Source organism: Spea bombifrons, chromosome 13 (genome assembly GCF_027358695.1).
Source record: "Spea bombifrons isolate aSpeBom1 chromosome 13, aSpeBom1.2.pri, whole genome shotgun sequence".
In the NCBI taxonomy this organism is placed as follows: Eukaryota; Metazoa; Chordata; class Amphibia; order Anura; family Pelobatidae; genus Spea; species Spea bombifrons.
Window position 1 is genome coordinate 24,785,126 of NC_071099.1, and position 25,400 is coordinate 24,810,525.

Sequence of the window (25,400 nt, forward strand, 5' to 3'; positions counted from 1 at the left end):
AGACACACTTTGTTGCAAGGCTGGGAACTCAGTGGCCCCAAAAGTAACATTTGAAAGGAAAAATAATATATATATATATATATTTTTATTATTATTATTATTATTATTATTTAAAATAGAATTACAAATAAATAATTAGAAAAAAAAATGTTTCAAATAAATATCCATAGTCTTTTTTTTTGTGTTAAGGTAATTTGGGGTCTGGTTGTATCTGTGAGGACTCCCAATGATGTAGAGGTGTAGAGAGTGAAATGCAGCAATGGCAGATTAGACCCAGTCCAATAAATCATGCTGCAATCAATGGGCAGCCTGGAGTTAATATGTTAATGGCTGATGTTGAGTTATTTTCTTGTGTCCTCATGCAGATAGGGGACTTTGCAAGGACACAGGAGGAATGCACTGGATCCAGCCCTCCCTGATCACTGCCAGTTCTGCGAGTTATCACAGTGTAGCTCCTTTCGGGTGGCATTCGCAACACTGTATACATCTTGCAGGAGGAAGGACAGTGGGGGTGCCGGCTATTGCCAGGATAACCACTAGCCTTTGGGGGCTAAACAAATGCATTGCACCCACTCCTGAAGTTCCTTGATAGTGTGTGTCTGCTTCTTGATGAGTCTCTGGGCTGGCAAGGCGTGATGGGAGTTGTTGGCTAGAGCACATTAAATATCAAAAGTTTTCATGTGCCTGGTTGGGACCTCCTGACTACAATCCCCATTATCTCCAGCCTTTAATTTATGGGTTGAGAGGATATGTTTTGTAGTCATAAAAGCTGCAGAGAAGCTTACACTCTAGTTGTAAAGGATTACACAGATCATCCTGGTGCTACACAGAACCCAAAGAACAAGATAGGTATAAGAGCTAAGAAAAGCCTGAAGTTTATGGTGGGACTAAGAAACTGTAGCTGAACTGAGATCAGAAAAGTTGAAACTCACTAATACTCCTCAAAATGTGCCAATCGCTTACATTATTATTATTATTATCATTATTATTATTATTATTGTAGAAATAAGGATTTACTTTTGTCAAAAATAGGCAATATTTCTTCAGGGATGCAACTGTATAATTTAGAATACTATAAATTGTAGCCCAAAACATAATCACTGATATATATATATATATATATATATATATATATATACACACACACGCATATATACACACACACACACACACACACACACACACATACATACTCTTAATAGGAAACATATTTTTATTTTGTAACTATTTCATTTAAACAGAAAACATAACACTCGTATTTATGAAACACAATTAAAAGTAAAGTCGCAATGTATCATGCAAAAATAAAGAACCCCCCCCCCAAAACGATAAAGGGGTAAAAAAAAATATCTCTCTTAACCCTTTGGGGACAGCATAGTAGTAGGCAGCGGGGAGCTAGAGTGTGTGTGTGAGCGTGTCATTGGCACTGATTGGGTTAAACTTTCATCCAGGTCCAAGTTAAAGGGTCTTCTACAAGATCTCATAATCGCTGACACACACTGGGCACTGTCACTAGAGGGTCTGTCTGGGAGGTGGTCCTGATCTCTTGAATTACTTGGGGGTGCCCTGGAAAATGCACATGTTTTTAGTGTAAATAGTAAAATTAAACCACAAGTGCAGGGGCATTTCACTGGCATCCAAAGCCCCCTTGTATACTGCACTGACTGGCTTTTTTGTTCTGTATGTCAGAGGGAGAGAGGGAGATACTCACTCCTGTCCTACACCTATTGGAAATTTTACTTTAAAATAATATTTACACCCAAAAACATGGAAGGCAGCAGTGATTGGCAGGGGGGCAGCCAGATATTTCACATTGTACATTATCTGGCATTAGTGCCAAGGGGGTCGGGGATATATACATTGAATAATGTATAGTTTGCTTGTGTAGCTTGGCAGGGGAAAAACAAGGTTTATTGTGAGTGTGTGTTTTGTGCAACTAAAACAAATTATAAAACAAAAACACCAATTTTTTTTAATGAGCTGACATCAGAGCTGAGAATGTTTGTGCAACTAAAACGCCATTATTACAATTATTAAAATGATTACAAAATATGATACGAATTATTATAGTAAGCACGAAATTATATTTAAATAAAATTATAGAAAAATACAATTGTGTGTATTAAATGTGTTGAGAAAACATAGTTTTTAATCAAAATATATTTAAAAATGTTATTTTAAAAAAAGACAACATTTTCCAAACTCCAGCAAAATAAGTGTGTTTGTATAACTAGTCAGAGATGTGTGTTTAAATATCCCTACATAGAGACTGATAATTGTGTGTGTCTAGCTGTTTATGTACACACAGATACTGTAGCACTAGGTAGTGTCACTGCTCAAACACAAGTCACCCTGGCTGAATTCCAGTCACCTAACAATGACTTTTTTTTAAAAAAAAAATACATATTTACAATTAAAACTCACATTTGTCTAGATCATGAAAGCTCAGAGCTACAGATAATACTTCATCACTGTTTATCCAGTCTCACCTGGTATAAAGAAGACAATCTGGAAAAAAAAGACCAAAAGGTACATTTTTATATTTTTAACTACTCTGTAAAAATAATTTAAAAAAAACAACGTATATTGTCCATAAAGTTTATGCATCTAAGACATAATTATAATGGACAAAATAATTCATTTTTTTATAATTGTTTTTGAAAGAACAATACAATATTTAGTTAAAAAGCTTAACCCTTTGATTGTTGAATCATGCCCACTGGGAGAGATTTATTAGGAAGGCTGTTTTCTTACTGTTTTTAGGGTATTTATGGGGAATTAAAAAACACTGAATTTATTGAGATGAAGGAATTATCCTGCAGTTTGCTGTGCAGGAAAAATCAGACTTTGTATTAATAAGATTCATTACTATGTATTCAACAAAATAGATATTTTGACTTGTGGGAGCCTTAACTTAACCTGTTCACTTCAAGCCTTTTTTTTTTTTTCCCCCAGAATGTATAGGAATTCCTTGATTCTATCTGCATGTGTATTTTCCTTTTATTTTGTTAAATTGCAATTGAGCAATATTTTGAGTTTAATATTTAACTATAAATCGACACATTTTTTTCTTTTTTTTTTCTATTGATTTGTACTACATGTGAACATAGGTGAGAACACTTCTGCATGAGATTTTGATTATTTTTAAAAATATGTTTGATTAATTTCAGCAATAGTTTTTGTGAGTGCTTTTTTAAAGAGAATCGGTTTATTTTCACTTAATTCATAAAAATGCATGAAAAAGGGCTGTTTTATCTTTATTGGATAAAGATAAAGATTTACTAGAATTTGTTGTTTTGTGCAAACCGTTGTTCCCTATAAATAGATGCTGCTATAGGGTTAACCCGACGATTGAGTCAAAACATTTAATTAAAACACCGAAATAAGAATTTTATTTCAACGTCTAAACAGTTAAATTAGATAATGATAATTTTGGTTAAGCAATAAAACAAAGCCAAATGGATCGTTTGTTATCTTAAGCCAGAAATCTTTGGCAAACAGAATGAGTAATATGGATGAAGAAAAAAGAAAACTTTCTTTTTCAAAAAGAAAAAAAAGAGAATAGTTTGCTGAAATTCTTCTTTTCTTGTTACGAGTTCTGATCCCTAATACAGTAGATTTAAATAAGAAAATTATTTGTTTTAATTAAAATATTTAAATAGTGTTTGCATAAATAGGTGTCAATTGTGGTTAACTACAATTTTTTATATAAAAATCCTGCAAATGGACTCCTACTTTTATTAGAATTGCAACCAAATAAATAACAGTGAAGATGACATTCATTTATTCATTTTATAAATATATAATTATCAAGGTGGCTATTTGTGGTTTATTATTTCAACGAAATTAAATATTGTTGATCTCTGTAATATTTAGATTTAAAGAATATATATATATAAAATATATATATTTATATATATATATATATATATATATATATAGCAAATATCTGTCCAAAGTCCGGTTTTCCTTTTTCTTAAAAAAAACAAACTAATCTGTCACTCTCTGCTATTAACCCCTGTGGATTCGAGATAAACTATCCCCTATCCCAGATAAGAATTGCTTACTTTTAAAGGGAACACAACAACAGTGGGCTTGTTATTTGCAGAAGATAGGTGGTAATTAGCAGCAATCAGTGGTCAAACATTGCTACCTATTCTCTGGAAGGTTACCATGCAACACTTATTAAAGCAGAATATTTGTTTTAAAAAAAAAAGTCACAGTGAGACATATTCCCTTTTTTCACCCCTTCTTCTCCTCCTCCTCCTCCTCTTCTTCAAAATTGAGTTTATTGAGTCTCCAGAGGCAAAGGCAAAGTAAGGTTTTTTGATGATTTGGCGCCCCCTCTGGACAAGACTGAGCATTACAGCCCCAAGTAACCATTCTGCACATTCTTAAGTTAAAAACTTAGTTCAGTTTCCCTCAGTCTGGTACCTTATACACCAAACAAAAGATGCAGTTTACTACAATTTTGCTGATTATTAAAATAAAACCTAAAATGCACAATATGCACCCTTTAAAATGATAACTATTGGCAGCCAATCAAAAACATGAAAAAGGTTGTTTATTAAATATATTAAGTATTTACACAATAAACAAGACCTTAAAATTATTATTTTATGCTGCAGAGTAATATTTTTTAAATAAACAACACAGAAAATGCACAGAATTTCAGTATGCTATTTTAAAGTATATGTTTTCTAAGTCTGTATATTTTTTAAATGGTAGTTGAAATTTTCTATGTATAACCCTACATTTTCTGGAAAAAGAGGGGGAGAAAATTATATTCTATGAAAGGTGTATATTTCATGTTCCTCAAGGAATGTGTTTAGTAAAGACTCCGATTTCACTTAAAAAGTCAGTATTTTAATGTTAAGGACATTTATACTATTCAAATAAACACATCATCTACAGCATACTAAATTAACTAACTCTTAGGGTTTCTAAAAATTTGATTTTTGTCCTGAAAATAGATTTTTAGAGACAGGCATGCATTATGTTTTTATTAGAATTTTCTCCATTGCAAATCAATGATAGCCAAGAAAAGCATTCATTTTATTTTAAATAATGTTAAAAAAAAACAAGGAAAGTATTTAAGAAAATTCCAATAGACAAGTTACAAATTGGCCCATGCATTAATATAAGAACAACCAATGGATATAATAAAAAAACAAAATACAAAGTGATGTTACTTTTTATAATTAACGTCTTTGCTAAAAATGCAGACTTACACTATACTCCACTACAGCATATGTTGGTACTAAAAAAATGAAAATAAAATAAAATCACATTTTGTTTAGATTATGCACAAAAGCCTGCAATACAAGTTAGTAATGGCTACATAAAAAGATAAGATCTACAATAAAGCTGAAAACAATGTAATTGCTAGATGTGGAAATGTATTTATATAAGGTGGTGTATATGTATAGTTTATGATATGGATAGGAGTTGTACAGTGTTAGCCATAAGAAAAAGAGCAAATTTGATAAAGATGATACTTTATAATAGATTGCAAGCTCTTGAGGCTTTTCCTTGGACATGTTATTGAGCATATGCCTGAAGAAGGGACCTAGATAGTCTCAAAAGCGTGCAATCTACTTTACTTCAGCCAATAATCTTTCATCTTTACCAAGTTTATGATGTGTGCAGAATGTATGGATCAAGTACCATTAAGGGCAGGGAAAGCATTGCCTTGTTTTCACTTTCAGGCAAAAAACCCCCCCCCAAAACAATAAAACCTGTCTAGCCAAACAAAGGAGAATTTCTTGGTAGATATGGCTCTTAAGATACAGCAGCTCAACTGACTGCCTTCTCCTCTGGCTCTTTCCTTGTGATTTTTTTTCTTGTATTCTGGCAAAGACTTGCCCTCCTCCTATTAAAAAAAGCAGCCAATGAGTGTGCAGTCCTGCCTCTGTTTGACTAGCCTCCTAGTATTTATTCCAGAATTTCAGAGACTTGAAAACAGATCCTGGTGTGAAGCTGGAGGCTGAGAGTCTGAGCTGGGCAAGGAATTTGCACAATTTCTTTTTATTTCTTTTTTTTTTCGCAGAAAGAATTCTCTTTGCATATGCTTGTAGGAGCAGGGGGGGAAAAACTGGAAGGTTATCCTGGCTTTTTTGTTGGTGATTTTTTTAATTTTTTTTTTTTATGCAGAAGAAAAAACTTTGCAGATTTTATGAACTTTTTTTTCTGATCTGAGCTAGCTGTGCCTTAGCCAGTATCAGAACTGCCAACCAGCTCAGCCTTACCTAAAAAAAAATAATCCATATATATTTTTTTTTATCTTAACCATCAATTCTCCCAGTTTTTCGTATGAATCTCTTGGATCCCTTCATGAAGATGACAGAGGAGCAAGAAAAGTGCATGTCTGGGGCTCCCAGCCCTTCCATGTCTGATGAATCTGCTGGATCCCCTTGCCCATCTGGGTCAGGTTCTGACACTGAAAATACCAGACCTCAAGAAAATACCTTCTCCAAGGGGGATCAGGACATGAAAAAAGAAACAGAGGATGAAAAGTTCCCTGTGTGCATTAGAGAAGCAGTCAGCCAGGTGTTAAAAGGATATGACTGGACTCTGGTACCCATGCCTGTGAGGGTAAATGGATCCAGCAAAAGCAAACCCCATGTCAAGAGACCAATGAATGCCTTCATGGTGTGGGCACAGGCTGCCAGGAGGAAGCTGGCAGACCAATACCCCCATCTGCACAATGCAGAGCTCAGCAAAACCCTGGGCAAGTTATGGAGGTAAGTGGCTCAAGCTATTGCCCTCCTTGGCTTCTTGTCTTGCATGCTTGTAACGACTTTCACTGATTTCATCCCAAAATGTTTTCTGTTTGTGCAAATTGTTGCAAGCTCCTTGGTTGTCACAATGTATTTAGTTACAAATGATAGTGTTGCAATGCACAAGGTTATTTAACCCTGTAGTGGTCATGCATAACATGCTTTGCAAATGAGTGGCTTGCGTAATTTGGGGGGCTTCTGCAATGCTAAAGGGTCCTCTTCCCCTCTGGTTTGGCTTCTTTACCCCCTTTCCCCATGCAGGGTGCAAGGTCTTATGCTTTGGTTAGCAGTGATTTAGTGGCAGAGTTTTTACTTATTATCTGGCCATTTGCTAGGAAGCTTAAAACATTTTGGGGGTCCCCAGCTCTCTGATCTCAAACAGGCTAGGGACCCTTTAACAATGTGTTGCCTTAGGGAGATTTATACTGAGATTACAGTATGTTGCTGTATACTATATAAAAATGAAAAAATAGAAATCGTAAAGTTTTTTGAGTCATTTTACCAGTTATGCCTTACTAATAACAACAAAAAAAACCTTAGCCAAGAGCATGCCGGATTGCGAGATTGTACGCCTTTTAATATTTACTAATTTGATTTTGTCAATTAATATGTAAAGGTATAAGTGAACCATTTGTGCAATATTTGGCACGCAATAGGTTAAATCTAAAGTATCAAATATATATATATAATAGTTTATTAGCATACCCTAAGAACGTGAGCTTTATTGTAGGATAACTGACTTTAACTCATTAGTTTCCAAACAGTCCGCCTGTCCCCGGGTGCTGTGTTTAACCCCTTGGGTATTTTGTGTTGGCTTTGCTTGTGAAAGGCTCGGTTGGATACTGTAGCCTGCAGGAAGATGAGACTTCCACTTTATTGGCAGTAAAGAAATTGCACAAAACCACTTCAAAGCCTTTATTCTACCCTTATCTGATATTTGAAAAGCTTCCTGTCTGTAAAATTAGATTTATTCGGCTCAAAGGGTAGTGTGTGTGCGTGTCTGTCTGTGTGTGTGCGCGCGCGGTGATTCTAGAAACACACAGCATTGCCAGAATGTGTATATATTTTAATAACCCATTAACCCTTTTCAATACACACTGGGCAGGGGGTTATATTGCCGCACTAAGATTTGTTAGATTTTGCCAAGTTCCTTTGACACCAGTTTGGCAATATGCTCAGTACCGCTATGCATTGTGGCGAGTCTCCTTTAAACAATTGGACGCCAAAGAACTGCAACAATAGGGATAAAAAAAAGGTAAATGCTCCGTTAACTGTCGCAGAGACTCAACTCTCTTGTTGCTTTTCGCAGACTCTTGAATGAAAGTGAGAAACGTCCTTTCGTGGAAGAAGCAGAGAGGCTGAGGATCCAGCATAAGAAGGATCACCCAGATTACAAGTACCAGCCGCGCAGGAGAAAGTCTGTGAAGAACGGACAGAGCGAGCAGGACGACGGATCGGAACAAACGCACATCTCACCCAATGCTATATTCAAGGCGTTGCAAGCTGACTCCCCGCACTCCGCCTCGAGTATGAGTGAAGTCCACTCTCCAGGAGAACACTCAGGTACAGAATCAAGCTGGTTCTTCTACTAAACTAGGGTTCCATCCCTTCATTTATACCCAGCCCAGGGTTCTATCCGTATCATAGCCGCCTGCCGTGTGTGATCCAGTCCCGTCCTTAGTAACATTTTGCTTTTGATGGCAGAAAAATGGGTTATTTAGTAATTAAAAGAGGAAACAAAGCAGCAGGCTTTCCCGAATAAGTCTTGAGTTGTTCAAACTAATATCTGTTGCCTTTTAAAGAAAGAGCAGCGGCCGCAGCTGATGTGATTTTCACAATTTGTGAAACAATAGTGTAAAAAAAAAAAAGGCGCCTGTTTATTAATAGCGATGCGGGCTTTCCCATGTCATAATTCCACAGAGTAATAACTTCAGATAGCGAAGCAGATGGATCGTAGGCGTGGAACCTTGCGTTCCATGGAAGCCAATTCCATTCATTTCTTACTGCATTGCCAGCTTTGTTGTTCCGTAGCTTGCGGATACTGTGTTTCTGCTTCTATACTGGCTGAAACCCCCAAGAAATATCATGCAGTCCTAGCCTGGCACCCAGCCTCCACGCGGCTCAGTAACGAGACATATTATCCTGACTATAGCAGAGTCAGATACCTGCGGTTAATCATTATTAATGGTATCTGCTGGCTTGTATGTCACCTGCCCATTGGAGGGTTTACTCAAGATTTCACGCACCAGAGATACGAGCTCATGCCTTCCTGCCATGTCCACTGGGACTCTTTCCTTTACCCTTCCTATGTTCTCATGTAAATGGGTGCAGGTGTATGTGTATGAATATGTAGATTTGATCAGGATGGGGTGACGCATTTATACTCATGTTTATGTTTTTGCCACAGGTCAGTCGCAGGGTCCTCCAACCCCACCTACCACCCCTAAAACCGATGTTCAGCCTGGGAAGCCAGACCTGAAAAGAGAAGGTCGCCCCCTGCAGGAGAGCGGCAGACAACCACCACACATCGACTTCCGTGACGTAGACATCGGAGAGCTGAGTAGCGAGGTCATCTCCAACATTGAGACCTTCGACGTCAACGAGTTTGACCAGTATCTCCCACCCAACGGCCACCCGGGGGTCGCTTCCACCCAGGTGACCTACACAGGCAGTTACGGCATCAGCAGCGCATCCAGTGCCACCACCGGAACTGGACACGCATGGATGTCCAAACAGCAGCAGCAGCAGCCTCCGCAGCCACAGCAGCACACTTTGTCAACCCTAGGCAATGAGCAGAACCAGTCCCAACAGCGGACACACATCAAAACCGAACAACTCAGCCCCAGCCATTACAGCGACCAGCAGCAACAACATTCCCCACAACAGCTCAGCTACAGCTCATTCAACCTACAGCATTATGGCACTTCCTACCCAACCATCACACGCTCACAATACGACTACACCGAACACCAAGGTTCCAACTCCTACTACAGTCATGCAGCTGGCCAGAGCTCCAATCTCTACTCCACCTTCAGCTACATGAATTCGAGCCAACGGCCCATGTACACTCCCATCGCAGACACAACGGGGGTCCCCTCCATCCCCCAGACACACAGCCCACAACACTGGGAGCAGCCCGTCTACACGCAGCTCACCAGACCCTAGAGCGTGAACGCAGGACAATGACTCTTTCCAAAATGACGACTGTCAGAGCACCATCCGCCGGCAGATACATGGCACCCTCTAGAGTCAGTGTGCGGCACTGCACCCTCTGCTGGCAGCCAGCAGAACTGGGTGTGACCATAGTTAAAAGGACTTGGAGCTATGGGGTTGACTTAAGAAAACGAGTTCTTTTGCCGTCGAGAGGACTTTGTAATTCAGAGGTTTCGAGCCGTAACTGGGGAAGAAAAAATTTTTTTAAAAGAGCAGATCCTCCGTGAGGACTATTCTCTCTCTCTCTCCGAAATACTTTAGTATGTACTGTGTATGTATCATTACCTTTTGTGGGGATTTATACATTTATATTTTAGACAACTTTTTTTTTTTTTTTTTTTTGTACACAAACTGAAAATTTCCTTTGTCGTTTTTTTTTTTTCTTCCAATTTCTTAAATAGTTCTTAGGGAGAATATGCATTTTTTTTTTTGGCTTTTCCTTCAATCGAAAGTATTTTTTTTTAAAAAAAATAAAATAAAAATTGTATTCTTGCATAAAAACATTAACTCGAAAGGCACCTGCGAATTTTGGCCTTGAACTTTTCAGAGTTATCAAGGGAGGCTTCTAAGAAGCACGTGGCCTTCTTCGTTACGCTATTAAATAGAACGAGATTTATTTTTTTGTGCCTCTTATAAATAACATTAAAAAAAAAAAACGTAGGAAATGTATTTCCGCGTATTTTACCCAAGTGCCAATATCGAAGTTGTGGTCAAACCACAAGTGCTCAATCAAGTGCTCTTCTTGGTCTCAATGACCTCCAGAAACAAACGTTAAGTTCTGCCTCCGTAATAAAAAGTCACTTGCAGATAATTAAAAACGTAAATTATTTATTTTATAAGAAAATAATATGGAAATTTAAAAAAATAAAAAAAATAAAAAAAAAAAGGTACGGAAAGATTCCCAAACATTTTAATTTTTCTTGTGTAAAAAGTAAATATATTAGCATGCTCATTCCACTTGGAATAAATGCTTCTTGTTAAATTATGTTTTTTAGTTTTATTTTTATTATTTCTGTCCTTCTTTAATAATTTCCCTCTTTACTTTTGTCTTTATTTTTTTTTCCTTGCTGTACTTTTAAATGAAGTTGTTAAAGAGATCAAAACCAGCTACACGAATAAAAAAAAAAAAATAAACTTTTACAAGGTATATTTTTCAGAACAAATACCCAAACTAGGGATTTATTTTTATTGGAATTTTTTTCAGATCTAGACCTGATTTCTAAGACCATTTTATCTGTTTGTTAAAAAAAAATATATATATGCGGACAAGTAGTTTAAAACGCTTGAATTTAATTTTCATTTTGATTTTTTTTCCTTAATTATTAAAACAGATAAAATGGTTAAAATATGCAGGATGCATTAACCATGCAGGAAGACAACCTGTTACAGAAATCAATATTTTTGTAAAAAAAAATTAAAATATAAAATTTAAATAAAATATAGTTTGACTTTAGCAAACAGTTTTTAACTTTTTGCTTAAAACCTTACATTTTTTTTTCTTCAAAATGTGATTTTCTTTTATTTGACAAAGTTTAGATACCATGAGCACTCCTTAATTGCAGAACTTGTTACAAAAAGCAGGCCTTAAATATTATTTTAACTTAAAAAAAAAACAAACAAACAAAAGGACCGAATGCTGACTTTGTTGGATTTTGTTCGTCTTTAAGAAATTTTCTTTTCTTAATATTTTGTTCATTTGTCTTTGTGAATCTTATACTTTTGTGTATTATTGTTTCAAATAAATATAATACAATTTACTAAACTCGAACAGTGGTTTTCTGGTTGTTTTCATAATACGGAATTGGTTGGCAGATCGGCCCCAACCGGCCCCCTTCTAGCTGTTTTTCCTCCTGTAAAGAGAGCCATAAGCCTATCCCATGCATGTTTAAATACCCTCACTGTATTACCCTCTACCACCTCTGCTGGGAGTCTGTTCTACTGACCTAACATACTCGAAGAAGTAAAACAGAACACGGAATTTCTCAGAGTTTACCCCTCTAGAGAATTCAATGAGAAACCGTAGCCAAGTCGTAAGTGGCCCCTGTATGCTAATTACCAATTTACATATCTCGACGGGACCTAATGTATTAGTTACATTTTGGAGTTCCGTCCATGAGCCGTCTGGTTCTGTTTGTATAGAATAGGAATGGGTTATTTTGGCTTTGTGCTGGAAGTCGGGGAGCGCATGGAAGGTATTGTGCGAGCGACCGAAATCCTCTGTTATACAATAAGATTATCCAAACCCGTTCACATGATTCAGATTTGTGTAAATTGAAGTTTTAGCCCCGTAATCTCTGGATTCTGTGGCGGATGTGGGTACAGCACCCAAATCTCCCGCATTATTAAAAGGGACAATCCACCATTCCCTGAGGGAACCTCATCAACGAGGAGTCATCATCATCATCACCAACGCCCAGATCTCATCCGGGCTCTTCCTAAATCGGGACCAATGGCCTAGTCTGCCGGTGTCATCTCTGGCCAGGATAACCCTGCTCCCTGACAAGGCTCATGCCCTCTCCCCACCCAGGACTAGGGGAGGACAGGCAACTTTCAGCCCATGGGGCAAACCCGGCCAACAGTCCTGGTACTAAAGCGGGTTAAAAGAATGTTGGGCAGGAACTTTTATTGAGCCATACAGAAGGATCCAGTCATGGTGTAAATTCCGTCAAAACTTCCTCTAGACACCCTGGCGTATGTATTTGAAAGCTCTGGCCTTTGGCCAAAAATATTAAATTCAGAGAAGACCAGGGATCAACTTCCACCCTAACTATCTAGCCAGCCCTCCTCTCACCAGATCCCATCCACTGTTCCTCCATCCCTTTCCAATTCTATTTGGGGCCAGGCTCACCCCTATGTACTGCTCCCCCTGCCCCCATACCCCAAAGCCCCCCATCCCGCTTCCTATATGGATCAGGAGAGGGGGACAGGCCAGGAAGATCCCATGTATGATCATTAGCATGATGACCACATGCTGCGCATGTTCATGTGTGAGAAAGAGGCTTAAGAAAATGTCTTACCCAAAATTTAAATAACAAAAAACTTGTACATTCCCTCCAACTGAGTTTCTACCAAATTTAAATCCACAAAACACCAGTAAACAAGAAGGCATTTGGCACAATTCCCGCTGGGCAGGCAAGCAATGGTGGTTTATGTGACTTTTCTTTAATAAACTCATTGAACTATCAGTATGTCATGCTTTAGAATGTAAAAATATTACCCAACTCCAAAAGGCATTTGCAAAAATAGTGGTTTATGTATAAAAAGTGGTGTTATCACCATAGTAATGGTCTGACTGCACTGACTGCATATAGTCCATTGGTTGCTATGGTGATAAGGCACAGGATCATTTTTTTTTGTACATAACTTTATTAGCGAAAAGACACTCTGCAGCTAAAGTTTCTCATTGGTCAGCGGCAGTCACATGGTGGGGGAACTCCCGTGAGGTACCTGCTGCGTTTGGGGCATGAAACTTCACACACAGGGTAAGACAAGAAATATTTTTACCTCATAGCAAGACACAAGCAGCCCCACAGAGTCTTTTGGGGGTATTTAAAGGGGCTTTTAACCCGGGGCTCTTACAAATAACATGGGGCAGGCTGTCCATGCTGGCTTTTTAAACGGGGCAGCATGGAAGGTGTCACCGACTGAATTTCAGAATAATATGTTTTTGTTTTTTTTAATATTATTATGTTCCCTGGGGTAATAAAAGTAAATGTTTCCCCTGAGGGGGGTAATTGTCTTATTAGAAGAGTGCATACTATTATATGCTAGTTATTACACAGAAACACCCTGACCCCCCCCTCTCCATCTCCAATATACTATTTTTTGATAAATATTAGAAAGAAAGATGCCCCTCACGGGGGTATGAAGGGACTTCAAGGCAAACCCAGGTGTATTCCTGTCAGGCCTGGACTGTGTGGGAAGAGCAGGATGAAACCCAGGCAATGTATTAAAAATGTTTTGATGCAAAAAAGACAAACTATTTGTCAGGAGTTACATTTGTATCTATTTGTGTTTAATGTGGGGTAATAATGTTATTAGTATTTGCTGCTGAATGCAAAGTGTTACAGAATAACTCTTATTTAACCCAATGTAGGCTCATTATTTTACTCTATTTTATCAAGTTCTTTACTGTAAAAGTAATAATCTGGAAATCGATCATTTGCTTTATTACTGCAGAAATATTTGGTTCAATATACAATGTTATGTTTCCCTTTAGCCCCAGTGAACAAACCATACCTCCCAAGTGTCCCTGTTTAGGAAAGAACAGTCCTTCTTTTCACCCCAAACCCCCTGGAAAAAGAGGGGCAGACAATGTTTTTCTGGTATGAGGGTATTATAACCCTAATTTCCCATGTATAAATACAGCAGGGAATGGGTTATAAACTAAAGTTTGTAAATAAACACATTAATGGTATTTCCTATCCATAGTAACTAAGTATCTATAGATATATGGCATGATGGTATGACCTTACTGTATATGAATGATGTCATTTTTAATCTAAATGGAGGCACCTAATTGTTATGTTACCCTAGCCCACCGCAGAAAGCTGTGTTATCCCAACCAAGTAGATAAACATACCCCAGCACGTCCCGAATAGGGGGTAACATGACAAGTAGCTATTATCACAAGTGGTAACCGTTAAGACAATATGTCCTCCAAAAACTGCAAGTTATGGAAGCGGTGGGTCTTAAACCCCAAAAAGGTCAATTTCTAAGCCAGAGAAGGCAATCCGGTTCACCAGCTAAACAGGTGTGATCATATACAGTGAGGAATTTGACAAAGAGGCCAGCCCTTTCGGCATGCAAAGGGTTAATTAATATGGTACGTTCGGAGCAGCCGATCATAAAACTCCGTGTGAGGCGAAACATGTTTTCATATGGAATATTCTCGCGCTAATGCTACATTAACAGCGTCTCGCAGCCCAATCTGGCATCAATATTTTTAATCTGATCCTGATGCCCCCGAGGCTGTGTTAGGAAAGGGGGATGGGGGGGGGGGTGCAGTTATCTTAATTTAAAATAAGGCAATTACTCTTATGTTAAAATTATACAGCCGGTAAGGAATGGTTGTATTTGGAAGGGAGAAAACTTGGTGGGTGACCCCAGCCGTTAAACTGGAGGCAGCGTACCCCAGAACAATAAAAGCCAGCTAGATGTTGCTGATCTTCAACACCCATGACTCTCAGCTGATACCCTTTAGGCTGTTTTTTATAACTCTGCCACTATTCCCGGTGCGGGATTGTTGACTGGCAGTAATGTAAGTGATGGTCCTCCTCATCTTTCTTCTTAAGGAGGAAGATCGAGAATTCGAAGTCCCTCCGACCACCGGCTTTGTAAACAAGACGTATCCTGATAGATTCCAGAAATGGTAATTTGTTTAATATGTTTCCGGGGGGAATCCTTCAATCTGTGATGGTTTTAAACCCTCGTTTAGCTCCAGCTTCCAGTATCAGGGCAAAGGTTCATCCACGTGCAGCTGTGACTTAGTAATGCTCAATTTCTTTTAAAATTATAATTATTGTTTATTTCATGGTGTTTGTGGCTAATAGGGGAATGCAAGTTATTAGGATCAGGAAAGGGGTCTTTTTTTTACCTACTATTCATTCTATTTCTATATATTTTTGTCTATTTGACCAAGAGGAGACAGTCCAGAAGATCTCGGTTGTATCTTGGTTGTATGAGATGGTATCTTACCTGGCGTGATCCTCTTGGAATGCGAGAGGTGTTGCTCGAAACCAAATGAAACAAGCTTGGAGTGACAGCTTTCTCTCTCCACCTAGAGACAAACCTCGCAGTCACCTGGTTGACTGGCGTGAGCTGAACCGCAACGTTCTGCACTCTACCTGACTTCATGTATAAGTGGAAAGGCATCTTCTTGGACCAAAGAGAGCGAGATAAGAGCCAAATGAAAGGTAGAGTTTATCAGCTTTAGGGAGATGTGAAGAGATATCTACTGTCTAGATGTCCCATGGTGTAGCTCCCAGGTAGAGGCTACTATGTGGATCTCTTTGAAGATCCGTCGGAACACCTCCAGAGAGGTCCACGGCCATGTTTTGATGCCTCACCCCTCTACGTTGACCGTACGCTTTTGCCGCACTCTTGCAAGGGGTCTCCACGCACTCTGGTTTCTCTTTAGAACTTCATACATTTGTTGTTTGAAACATAGAACCAGGTCCACGTTGCTTTGGCGTAAGCTTATATCGCTAGGCTTCACATATTTCCATATAAATGGTAAAAGATGGGCCATAAAACGGTAAAGTTAAGGGCAGACATAGAAACACAGAATTTGTCAGCAGATCGGCCCCATTCTGCCCCATTTAGTCACCTGTTCTTCCTGCTGTAAAGACTCAAACCTTAATCAGTCGTTGGTCTCGTCTTAGATTCAGGAGCCGTGTATCTATCCCATGCATGTTTAATCCCCTCACTGTATTACCCTCTACTACTGTACTACTGAAAGGCATTAGCAACATTCATTCCAAAAAAAGATACTTACACTTTATGAAACAGGAGCAAAGGATGATTGCCCCCTGCCATCTTCAGCCCTTTTAACTCTTTAAATGCTTGTACACTTTACATAGACCACTGTTACTCCAAAGTTTACATATTTAAAAATATAAATATTTTTTTATAGCAAGTATTTAGGTGGATTATCGGTTTTAAGACACGGCTGAAATATTTTCTTTTTAAAAGTATCCGTATTCCATCGTATGGGACATAAACAAAGGGAATTCACAAATTCTATTAATAACTGAATAGGACCCCAAAAAAGGGCTAACAGAAATCCTGGCATTTGGGTAGTAAACTTTAGAATTTTAATTAAAAAAAAAAAAAAACCCGCAGTTTTTTCTGTGTCGCTCCCACACCCCCACCCAGGCTCGCCTTCTCTTCCTGCCATTAGCATAGCTCTACATAAACGCCAGTGGGACTCTTTATCATGCAAATCGGCCAAAATGACAGCATCGCATCCTGGACAACACTGGGGTACCGTGCCGAGAGTTCTCACGCTGGCTCAGCCAATGCGAGTCGCCGGCCTCGAAAGACGTGCAAAGCTTTGCTTGACCTCATTGTAGAGCGGTGCAGAGTTGGGACAGGTCTCCAGCGTGGGGGCTATTCTAAAAACCAGCTTACATCATCTTGGAGAGCCAATAGCTCATACCCGCTTACACGCCTCGTGGAGACTTGTGCAGTTCTTTTAAATGTATTTTAATTTGATTTATTATATATATATATATATACACACAGATACATTTTAGTTTTTAATTACAGACTGGTACATGAACATTCCGTAGAACCCATTTAGAGTTCTATGTATGCTCGGCGTGCATCAGCCCATATTCAGAGCGTAGAGAGAACGCAAGGCTATGGAATTATGGGGTTCTGGCTCAAAAATAGGTCCCTACGGTCCCGTTGCTCGGAAAGGGTGGCTGCGGGTGAGATAGCTGTTGAGACCCCCTACTTAATTCGTTGGTGGTCTCCTAAAGGCAGTGCGTCAGACTACATTACGATAGAAGATACAAAACAATACTCCTTGGCATCGAGGCTGGCGCGGTCGGAAAACATAGGTCCCGCACCGTAAATTATCTTTTACGGACCAGTCGTCTTTTATAATACTTCCCAGGTTTTTCCTAAGCCGCTCGGAGGCAAGCGTGGCTTTCACATCATCTTGTGCCAGGTTTTTTGCCTCGTTCGGGGCCGAGTGGTCCAGCCCTGTCTGCATACACACTGAGAGCTCGGTGAATACAGGTGCCCTGGTACTTGGCCAGCGTGACTCATTTCCTCGCCAGTCAATAGGTGCCAGTCTGCCTGTGAAATAATCTCTCCCCTATCAGTAAGCCCTGCTTAAACATTGCTGTCATGCCGTAAGGCACTCTATGGAGGAATAGGTTGCTACTGGGAGACATAGCAATATATATATATATACGGCAATACTTCCCAAGTATCTCACATTACCAATAGGGTGGTAGATGAGTGGAACAGCCTCCCAGCAGAAATGGCAGAGGATAATACAGTGAGGGTAGTAAACATGCATGGGATAGGCATAAGACCCCTGAATCTAAGACGAGACCAACGACTGATTAAGTCTTTACAGCAGGAAAAATGGGCAGACTTGCTATTTGTTTCCCTTTTTACTCCTCTCTACAGTGCCTGGTCTGTTTTAAGCTCCAATTGGTGGGCTTCGCCAGCCAATAGCATTGGTTACACTCTGTTCGGACCAATCTCTAATTCCATGGCGGTTTCTCACCAGTGCCCACACCGCGCTGCACCACAGCTGTGCCAGAGCTATCCGGCGGCCGTCAAATTAAAAAAAAAGGCCTCCATGTGAATCTCAGACATTGGTTCGGAAACTATCTGCTCCCCTTCTAATTAGGAAAATTGTTTTGTTCCCACCGACCGTCACCCTTGATTGATATGCAAATGACCGGCACTTTGCATAATCTGCATAGGACGTGTTCTGAATATGCTAGAATTCTGATCCTCACGGACATCAGAAGCACCGATTATTGGCAGGCGGCGCAAATAATCCGAGACGTTCTTTCCTCGTTTGGGAGAACGCAAACAACACAGAGTGTTCATACAAGATAAAGCGTGTTCCCTTTAATAATCAGCGTGACCCGCCAAGTTATGAACCATTCCTACATGTATGTATATATTGTGCCGGTGAGGTCACTCGCGCATAATTGGCAGGAGAAGACAAACGGAAGGATTTATCTCAGTTTGCTTACAGCAAAAGATGTTTGTTTTGCAAGCAGGAGATTCCAGATTAGCCTGAATAAGTAATCGGTGGGGAAAAAATTATATATATATATATATATATATATATATATATATATATATATATATATATATATATATATAAATAAAATAGATATATTTTTCAGCCTTGTTTCAGAAAATCTGGATCCTAGATTGTAAACTCTTTTGAGCGGGGCCCTTCCTACTTGTTAAGTGCTGCTTACCCACTGTACAGCGCTGCGGAATATGATGGCGCTATATAAATCAATAGATAATAATGTTGCTTCTGTGAGTCCTTGCAAGTTCTTTTGATCCTGAGCGATACTTTGTATCATCTTTAGATGCATATAAAACAAGACGTGACATTTTGTTGACGAATCTGATGTTTTGGAATTTGCTTTTTTTTTTTGCAGATGGGAGGTTTTCCAGAAAAGTCTTGCATGCACCGTGTGCCGCAAAAAAAAAAGGTAAGTGGTCGATCTGGCTGCAGGACCCCTGCCTGTTATGACTGTGTCTATTAAAATGACATGGTAGACTTGAGCTAAAGTGATCCCGGCACCCTTATATGTTCCTGACCTGGGGCAAATCCTGCCTTTTGCCCTCTCCTTAAGTACAGCTTAAGAGCAGGTTCTGCACACCCCTGTCAAGGCATCAGTTGGTTGTATAATTAGGGGAGGCATCGCATACCTGTCAGTAGGTCCCCTGTGGGGGTTTTGTAGCGTTTACCCTGTTACGGATCGCTGCTGTCAGCTCAGGGTTCACGGCAAAGCGCCCCCCCCATAGAGCTGTATACAGTAAGCCCGGACCCTACCTTCTCTGCTGCATTAAGGTGGTATATATCTATAAGCGTACTGGAGACGGCAGCCTGACCCCCCCCCTCGCATATCACTCTCTGGCAGGGACAGGGATTATGTGCCGTGGAACATGATGACTTTGATTGACAAAGGAAGATTTCGAGCAGATACCTGCAAATTGTACTCAGGTTATTATAGCAGTTTTTGCCGTTAATCTCTCTGGATGTGATAAGCACTTATGGAGCACATCATCCCCGGAGCTCATGTCAAAAACATAAAAAAAAATGGGCCCCAGCCGATGGATGGTGTTATTAACTGTACACCCACCAGCCATAAACTAAGGAACTAAAAGGTTAAGAAATGAACATTGCATTGCAGTGCTGCTCGGTCTCATCACCAACCCAGGACAGTAAAAGTGAGTTTGTGCAACTCCCATAAAGCACAGCCACGTATCGAGCGCCCAGGTGGGCCTAACCTGGAGGCTCCGCGGCCTCAAGACCAGAGGACCAGGTCTTTGACTCCCAAACACACCCAAAACATTACACCCAACACAGGTGAATGTGAAGCTCTTCTTCAGGGCCTTCTGGGTGCTTCAGAGGGGCCGTTACACGTTAGAAAAACACTGAATATGAAAAAGACAAATTGCTTTAAATCGTAACGCTTTAGAAATCTGACACATTTATCTTTTCTTTTAACTATTGTTGTTAAGCGTGAGACCACAGGGACAGTTTCTCATTTGCGTCTCCTACATGTGGAGAGTAAGTCATACTTGGTGAAGTACTTTAGGAGCACATCTAGGCCGTTTATTGCCATGATATCGTGCTTTGTTACATTCTCTTGGATGTTTGTTTGCGGACACTCAAACCAAACGCTAGCCATTTGTTACAAACAAACAAACTCTAAAAAATAATTGTTAGACAATCAGAATACTTTGCAGAGAAAGGAAATCTTTAAAACTCACAATTACTGGAACGGTGCCAACATTTGTGGTTCTTTAACAACAATCAGTAGAAATGATCATACCCCCGGAAGTAATTGCCGTGATTCTTTGGGGTCTGACGGCCAGTGACTTTTCAGGCTGAAAGTAGTTCTTGTTTCCAGAGAAGTCAGCCCGGCTTCCATAGCGGCTCCTGAAGTGCCTGATTAACAGGGAATTGGTGACACCTTGTTTTCACCAGGCGTGGTGTTCGGAGGAACCTGTGGTCCTGTCTGCAGGGCTGGTGGAACCATAGAGCCAAGTAGGTACTTGGCTCTATGGTTTCTGTGTTTCTGTGTTTAACATAACTACGTTAGATCTCATATCGATTTGTATCCTCAATGTATCTGGTCCTGATGAAGTCCCACGTTCCTTTCATTGTTTAATGAATCTAAATGTACACTTGAAACATTTATTAGAATGTTGCGTTATCAGCAGCGATCCAGCTCATGTATCAGTGGGATTCGTACCTTTCTATAAGGAGTCCAAACAAAAGCCTGCTCTCAACGCAGTTGACCTCTTGGTCAGGTTAGAGATTGAGTGTAAACTGTGTTTTACGTATACCTGGCGCTAGGGGTGCATCGTTTAAAGGGTTAAAGGAACAGCAGCATCTACTCAAAGACGTTTAGGCCTCTGGTTTGCGGGATTTCATTGTTGCTTAAAGTCTAATGTTGAAGCAGAATTGTTTACGTGTGACTGTTAAGTTATAGAACACGCTAGACAGAGGGGGTCACTCCACACCTATTACTTGAATTAACCTGTTCAGCCCCGCTAGCATGCCTTTCATGCTTTCGCTGCCAACATGCTGTTCAGACAGATACAGGAGAAGCAAGCACTGTGTTTGCTGTCCTGTCTGCTATTCTGCGGGGTAAATTCTGCGGTACAAGTTGCCCCGGGAGGGGCAGATTTCTCAAATGAAGTTAAGATTATATCTGCCTTTGGGCTAAAGCGAAGTTTGTAGGGTTGGTATAATCCGTCATAATAATCCAGGGAAATGTAAGACCCGGAGTTACACATTAACCAGGGAATAAGACTTTACTGACAAGGACCAGTTGAATTTAACTCTTTAACTGGATTCAGGTGTAAAACAAAACTAGCATGCGTGTGTTACTAGAAGTTTCCGAGGAGGACTCTGTTGCCCCTGTTTCTTACTACATTGTAACCTCGATGCATGGTGCCTGCCAATGCCCTTTTCCTGCTGCATCTGGGTGAGTTTGGTTGTAACCGGTGGCAATGCCACCCGGCTCTCCTCGCTGGATCTGCTACTTGTAGCTTTCATTTAAAGAAGGATCCTGCACTCCATCTAGCGGAGCTGTCACCCCGTGGCAATCCTAATTACCCCCCCCCAAGTGCCACAGACCCATCTTGGGGAAGGCACATGATCACCAGGCTATAGGAGGTCAGGGTCTGTTTGTGATTGGACTTTTCTCCAGTTGTTTGCTTTGCTTGGCCTGCAGACCCTCTGACAGGACAGCAGGGGTAGCTGGGGGCTGCCCCTTTCCAGTGACCCCTGACCATGAGCATCCCAGCTCCTGATTGCAACCTTCTGTAGGCTATAAGTCCCTCCCGAGGGGCTCCATGCTCTATGTGAGGCCTGCAGATGTTGTCAAACTTTTTTTTTTTTTGTTGTTGTTCCAAAGCGGATGGTTTGTGTCCAGAGCAAATAGCGGAGGTCGTCTATACCATAGGGGAGATATTTATAGTCAGACCTGTCATCCCTCCATAGGGAGGAGGCATTGTGTTGGTTTTTATGATGCTCTTGGTCACTTTCTGGTTAACCTCTGACCTTAGAAGGTTACCCTACCCTGGAATGTCCATTTAAACAAATACACATTGCTTATATATAACTTCCTCTGATTAACCCTTAGCATTACACAGGGGTTCCTGCCCCCTCCAGTATTTGTAGGGTTAAGCGTTTTTTGTTGGGTAGAATATATATTTTTAGTATTTATTGGCATTTAAATTGAACCTTCAAAAAAATAGCTTTTATTTTTTTCTTAATAAAATCAAGATTGAAAAAAGCATTAAAAACCTAGGATTTTTAATTTTATTTTTTTTAATCCTGATTTTATTATTGTTTTTTTTAATGACCAACAAGGCCAATTAAATTAAAAATATATTTTTAAAATGCATTTTAAAGGTCACTTTAATATGTACCGTATTATGTGCTGAGAAAATAATCGTTGGTAGAAACTTTTAGGAAGCTATTTATTTATTTATTGTTTGTTACCATAATGCCTGCTTTTGTGTCACATGACATGTAATGTTCCCGGCAATAATGCCACATTTCCAAGAATTATTTCTGGAAAGAGTTAAATTCAGCAGAGAAGGTGGGACAGCAGCTTTAATGTAGCATATAAACAATGATCAAGACTGTTTGAAATATTCTATCATATGCCTCCACATTACTACATCTTGGCCCCCATACAAGGCAGGCATCAGAGACATTAAGGGTTAATTATATTTAATAGGTTTAGGATGTAAGGCGGGACGTGTTCACAAAGCACTAAATCTACAATAAACAGATTAAATGTAACTTAATATTTTTACCCCTTTCTCTGATGTTCTCCAAATTCTTCTAGATTGTAAGCTCCTTTGATCAGGGACCTCCACTTGCGATGCGCTGTTTATCGCTTGTACATCGCTGCGGAATACGATGACGTTAAACAGATCAATAAATAATAATTCTTTAATGAGTCTGGCCGAAAGACATTCCAAACGCATAATATAATGATGCCTAGCAATAGAGCCTATGGGCTTATTTTCTGTACATAAAAGGTCAGTGATATTAGATCTCTAGCGGTTTCTGTCCGTTCTACTTCTTGTCTGTCCTGTAGCCATTTATCGGTCCAAACCCAGGAAAGAGAAGTGGGCAGATAGGACAGGACCGAGTTCAAATCTATAACTCCTCGGGGTGGAAGGGGTTAAACACAGCCCAGACGTAATATACCCATTAGTCGGATTCTTTGCCCTCCCGCCTTCAAGTCTTTACCTCTTCTCCAAGTTTTATCTCAGGTTCAAGGATCTAGAAAGCAAACAGCGATGAAAGTCCTTCCGACAGATCAAACGGGCCGATAGCGGATCTTATGGGGCAGTAAAAGATGTGTCGGGCCGCGGCAACCGTTTACCTGCTTTATGAAAGAATACCGAGGCAGATACGGGGTACTTTCCTTTTAGGAGACTTTCTCTTCCAGAAAATGCAATTCCCGAGACTTCCGTGTGGCAGGCAGATCGATTCCATCGTACGGCAGATAACTCCTTTTAGGTTATCTTAAAGGACGAGCCAAGTTTATTCCAAAAGAGAAGAAATCTTGGGCCGTAATCTGAAACAGTTTAGATGCAATATAAGGAAGTTTTACTTTACTTAGCGGGTGGAGCAACCTCCCAGAAGAGGTGGTAGAGGTTAATACAGTGAGGGAATATAAACATGCATGGTATAGGCATATTACTCCTATCACATGTGGCTGTACGTGGGTCCTTTTGATTAACAGCTTTGTAGTCTTGGTTGACCTTTCAGAAAGGAGAAGACTGGGTGCCCACTCGCCTTTATTACCAGGCGTGGGTCAAACCTGCTTAGACATCATTCCAGCTGCTGGTCTTCACGGGATGTCACTCTCGAGTGTTATGATGAATTCCCGGCTGATCCTCGACTCTCTGTAGGAAATTAACTCAGAGGGAGGGCATCTGTTCTGCCACGGATAGCGACTCTCAGGTGGTCGAATGACCTTCGTGTCAAACCCTTACAGTCCGGGCAGGCGTGGGTCCCCCTCCTGTTGTCTTAAAGGATCTGTTGGTTCTCTGGGTCATTTTTCTCGCGTCAAAGAATCCGAGGCCAGGAAGTTCCTGACGAACAGTAGGGACTCGGAAAACGCATCACACGGCCTACGTTACTGGCGGCTCATTTCCTGATGGAGTGGAACCGCCAGGCTCTAGAATTTCCGTGTTCTAGTAATTCAACTAAAATCAGGCTCACTCAGCTCTGAGGAGCTCTGCAGTTGGACGATATCCCATATGGTTGGCATATGGACTTTCGGCTCGGAACACACGTACAATTCTAATGGAATTCTACAGTTTCTACAAAGTGTCCACGTCCAGTCCTGTACGTGCTCCGGACTTTATATTTCGGCCTGGGAGCTAGCATTAGATTGTAGGTTTCTGTAGGTTTCTTCTCTCATCACCATGGCAACCTTTATTGTTACTTCTGTTTGCTGGTTGTGTTGTTGTTACTTTTTTCTTTGTGTTTTAGTAACTTTGTCATTTTGAGGCAGGTTCTGTATCGTGAATTTCGGTTATGTTACGGGACACCACCATGGTTTGGAAGAGTTAAAACGCGCGCACATTATCTTTCACCCCGCGAGGCTGCATTCTGAGAAGGGCGTTTTCTGCCTTTTCAACCACTAAAGAAATGTCATATTTTTAGCATGAGGTTTGTGACAGCCATCACTCAAACGCAGGCTAATTAACCCCCCCAAATCACACCCGCCCCATTCCAGCACTTTCCGTCCGCTTGTAGATATAGAAGCAGAACCGATTGTACCGCGAACCCCGTGTTACGATATTTGTGTATTGGAGGCTACACACACTTTTGGAAAGCAAACGATTGTGTTTCATGCTGTTTAGGGTCTGCAGAATCCACCTGACGTCTTTGTGCTCCAATAAGACGAGGGACAGGACTGTAATCCAGATCTCGGCATCTGCCTTAAGTAGTCGATTCACTAAAGGGAGTGTTGGCAGAAAAGTTGTGGTTTCAGTTCCTTGACTTAACTATACATTATGAAGGGCCGACCCCAGTGAGCTTTTGCTGCTGGAAGCGCTTGGATGGCCCTGCACAATGTATAGTCGAATCGGTGAGATTTCTTCAGTCCGCTGACCCGTTGAATTATACGTTGCGCAAGGCCAGAT

At 40.2% G+C, this 25,400-nt stretch overlaps 1 protein-coding gene across 1 annotated transcript; it reads left to right on the forward strand.

Annotated features, from left to right (window-relative positions):
* Positions 1–5,973: 5,973 nt before the first annotated feature.
* Positions 5,974–11,760, forward strand: SOX9 (SRY-box transcription factor 9). The gene is made up of 3 exons (XM_053453234.1): positions 5,974–6,743; positions 8,089–8,342; positions 9,187–11,760. The coding sequence occupies exons 1-3, from the start codon at positions 6,313–6,315 to the stop codon at positions 9,942–9,944; spliced, it is 1,443 nt and encodes a 480-aa protein (XP_053309209.1). The 5' UTR covers positions 5,974–6,312; the 3' UTR covers positions 9,945–11,760.
* The last annotated feature ends 13,640 nt before the right edge of the window (positions 11,761–25,400 follow it).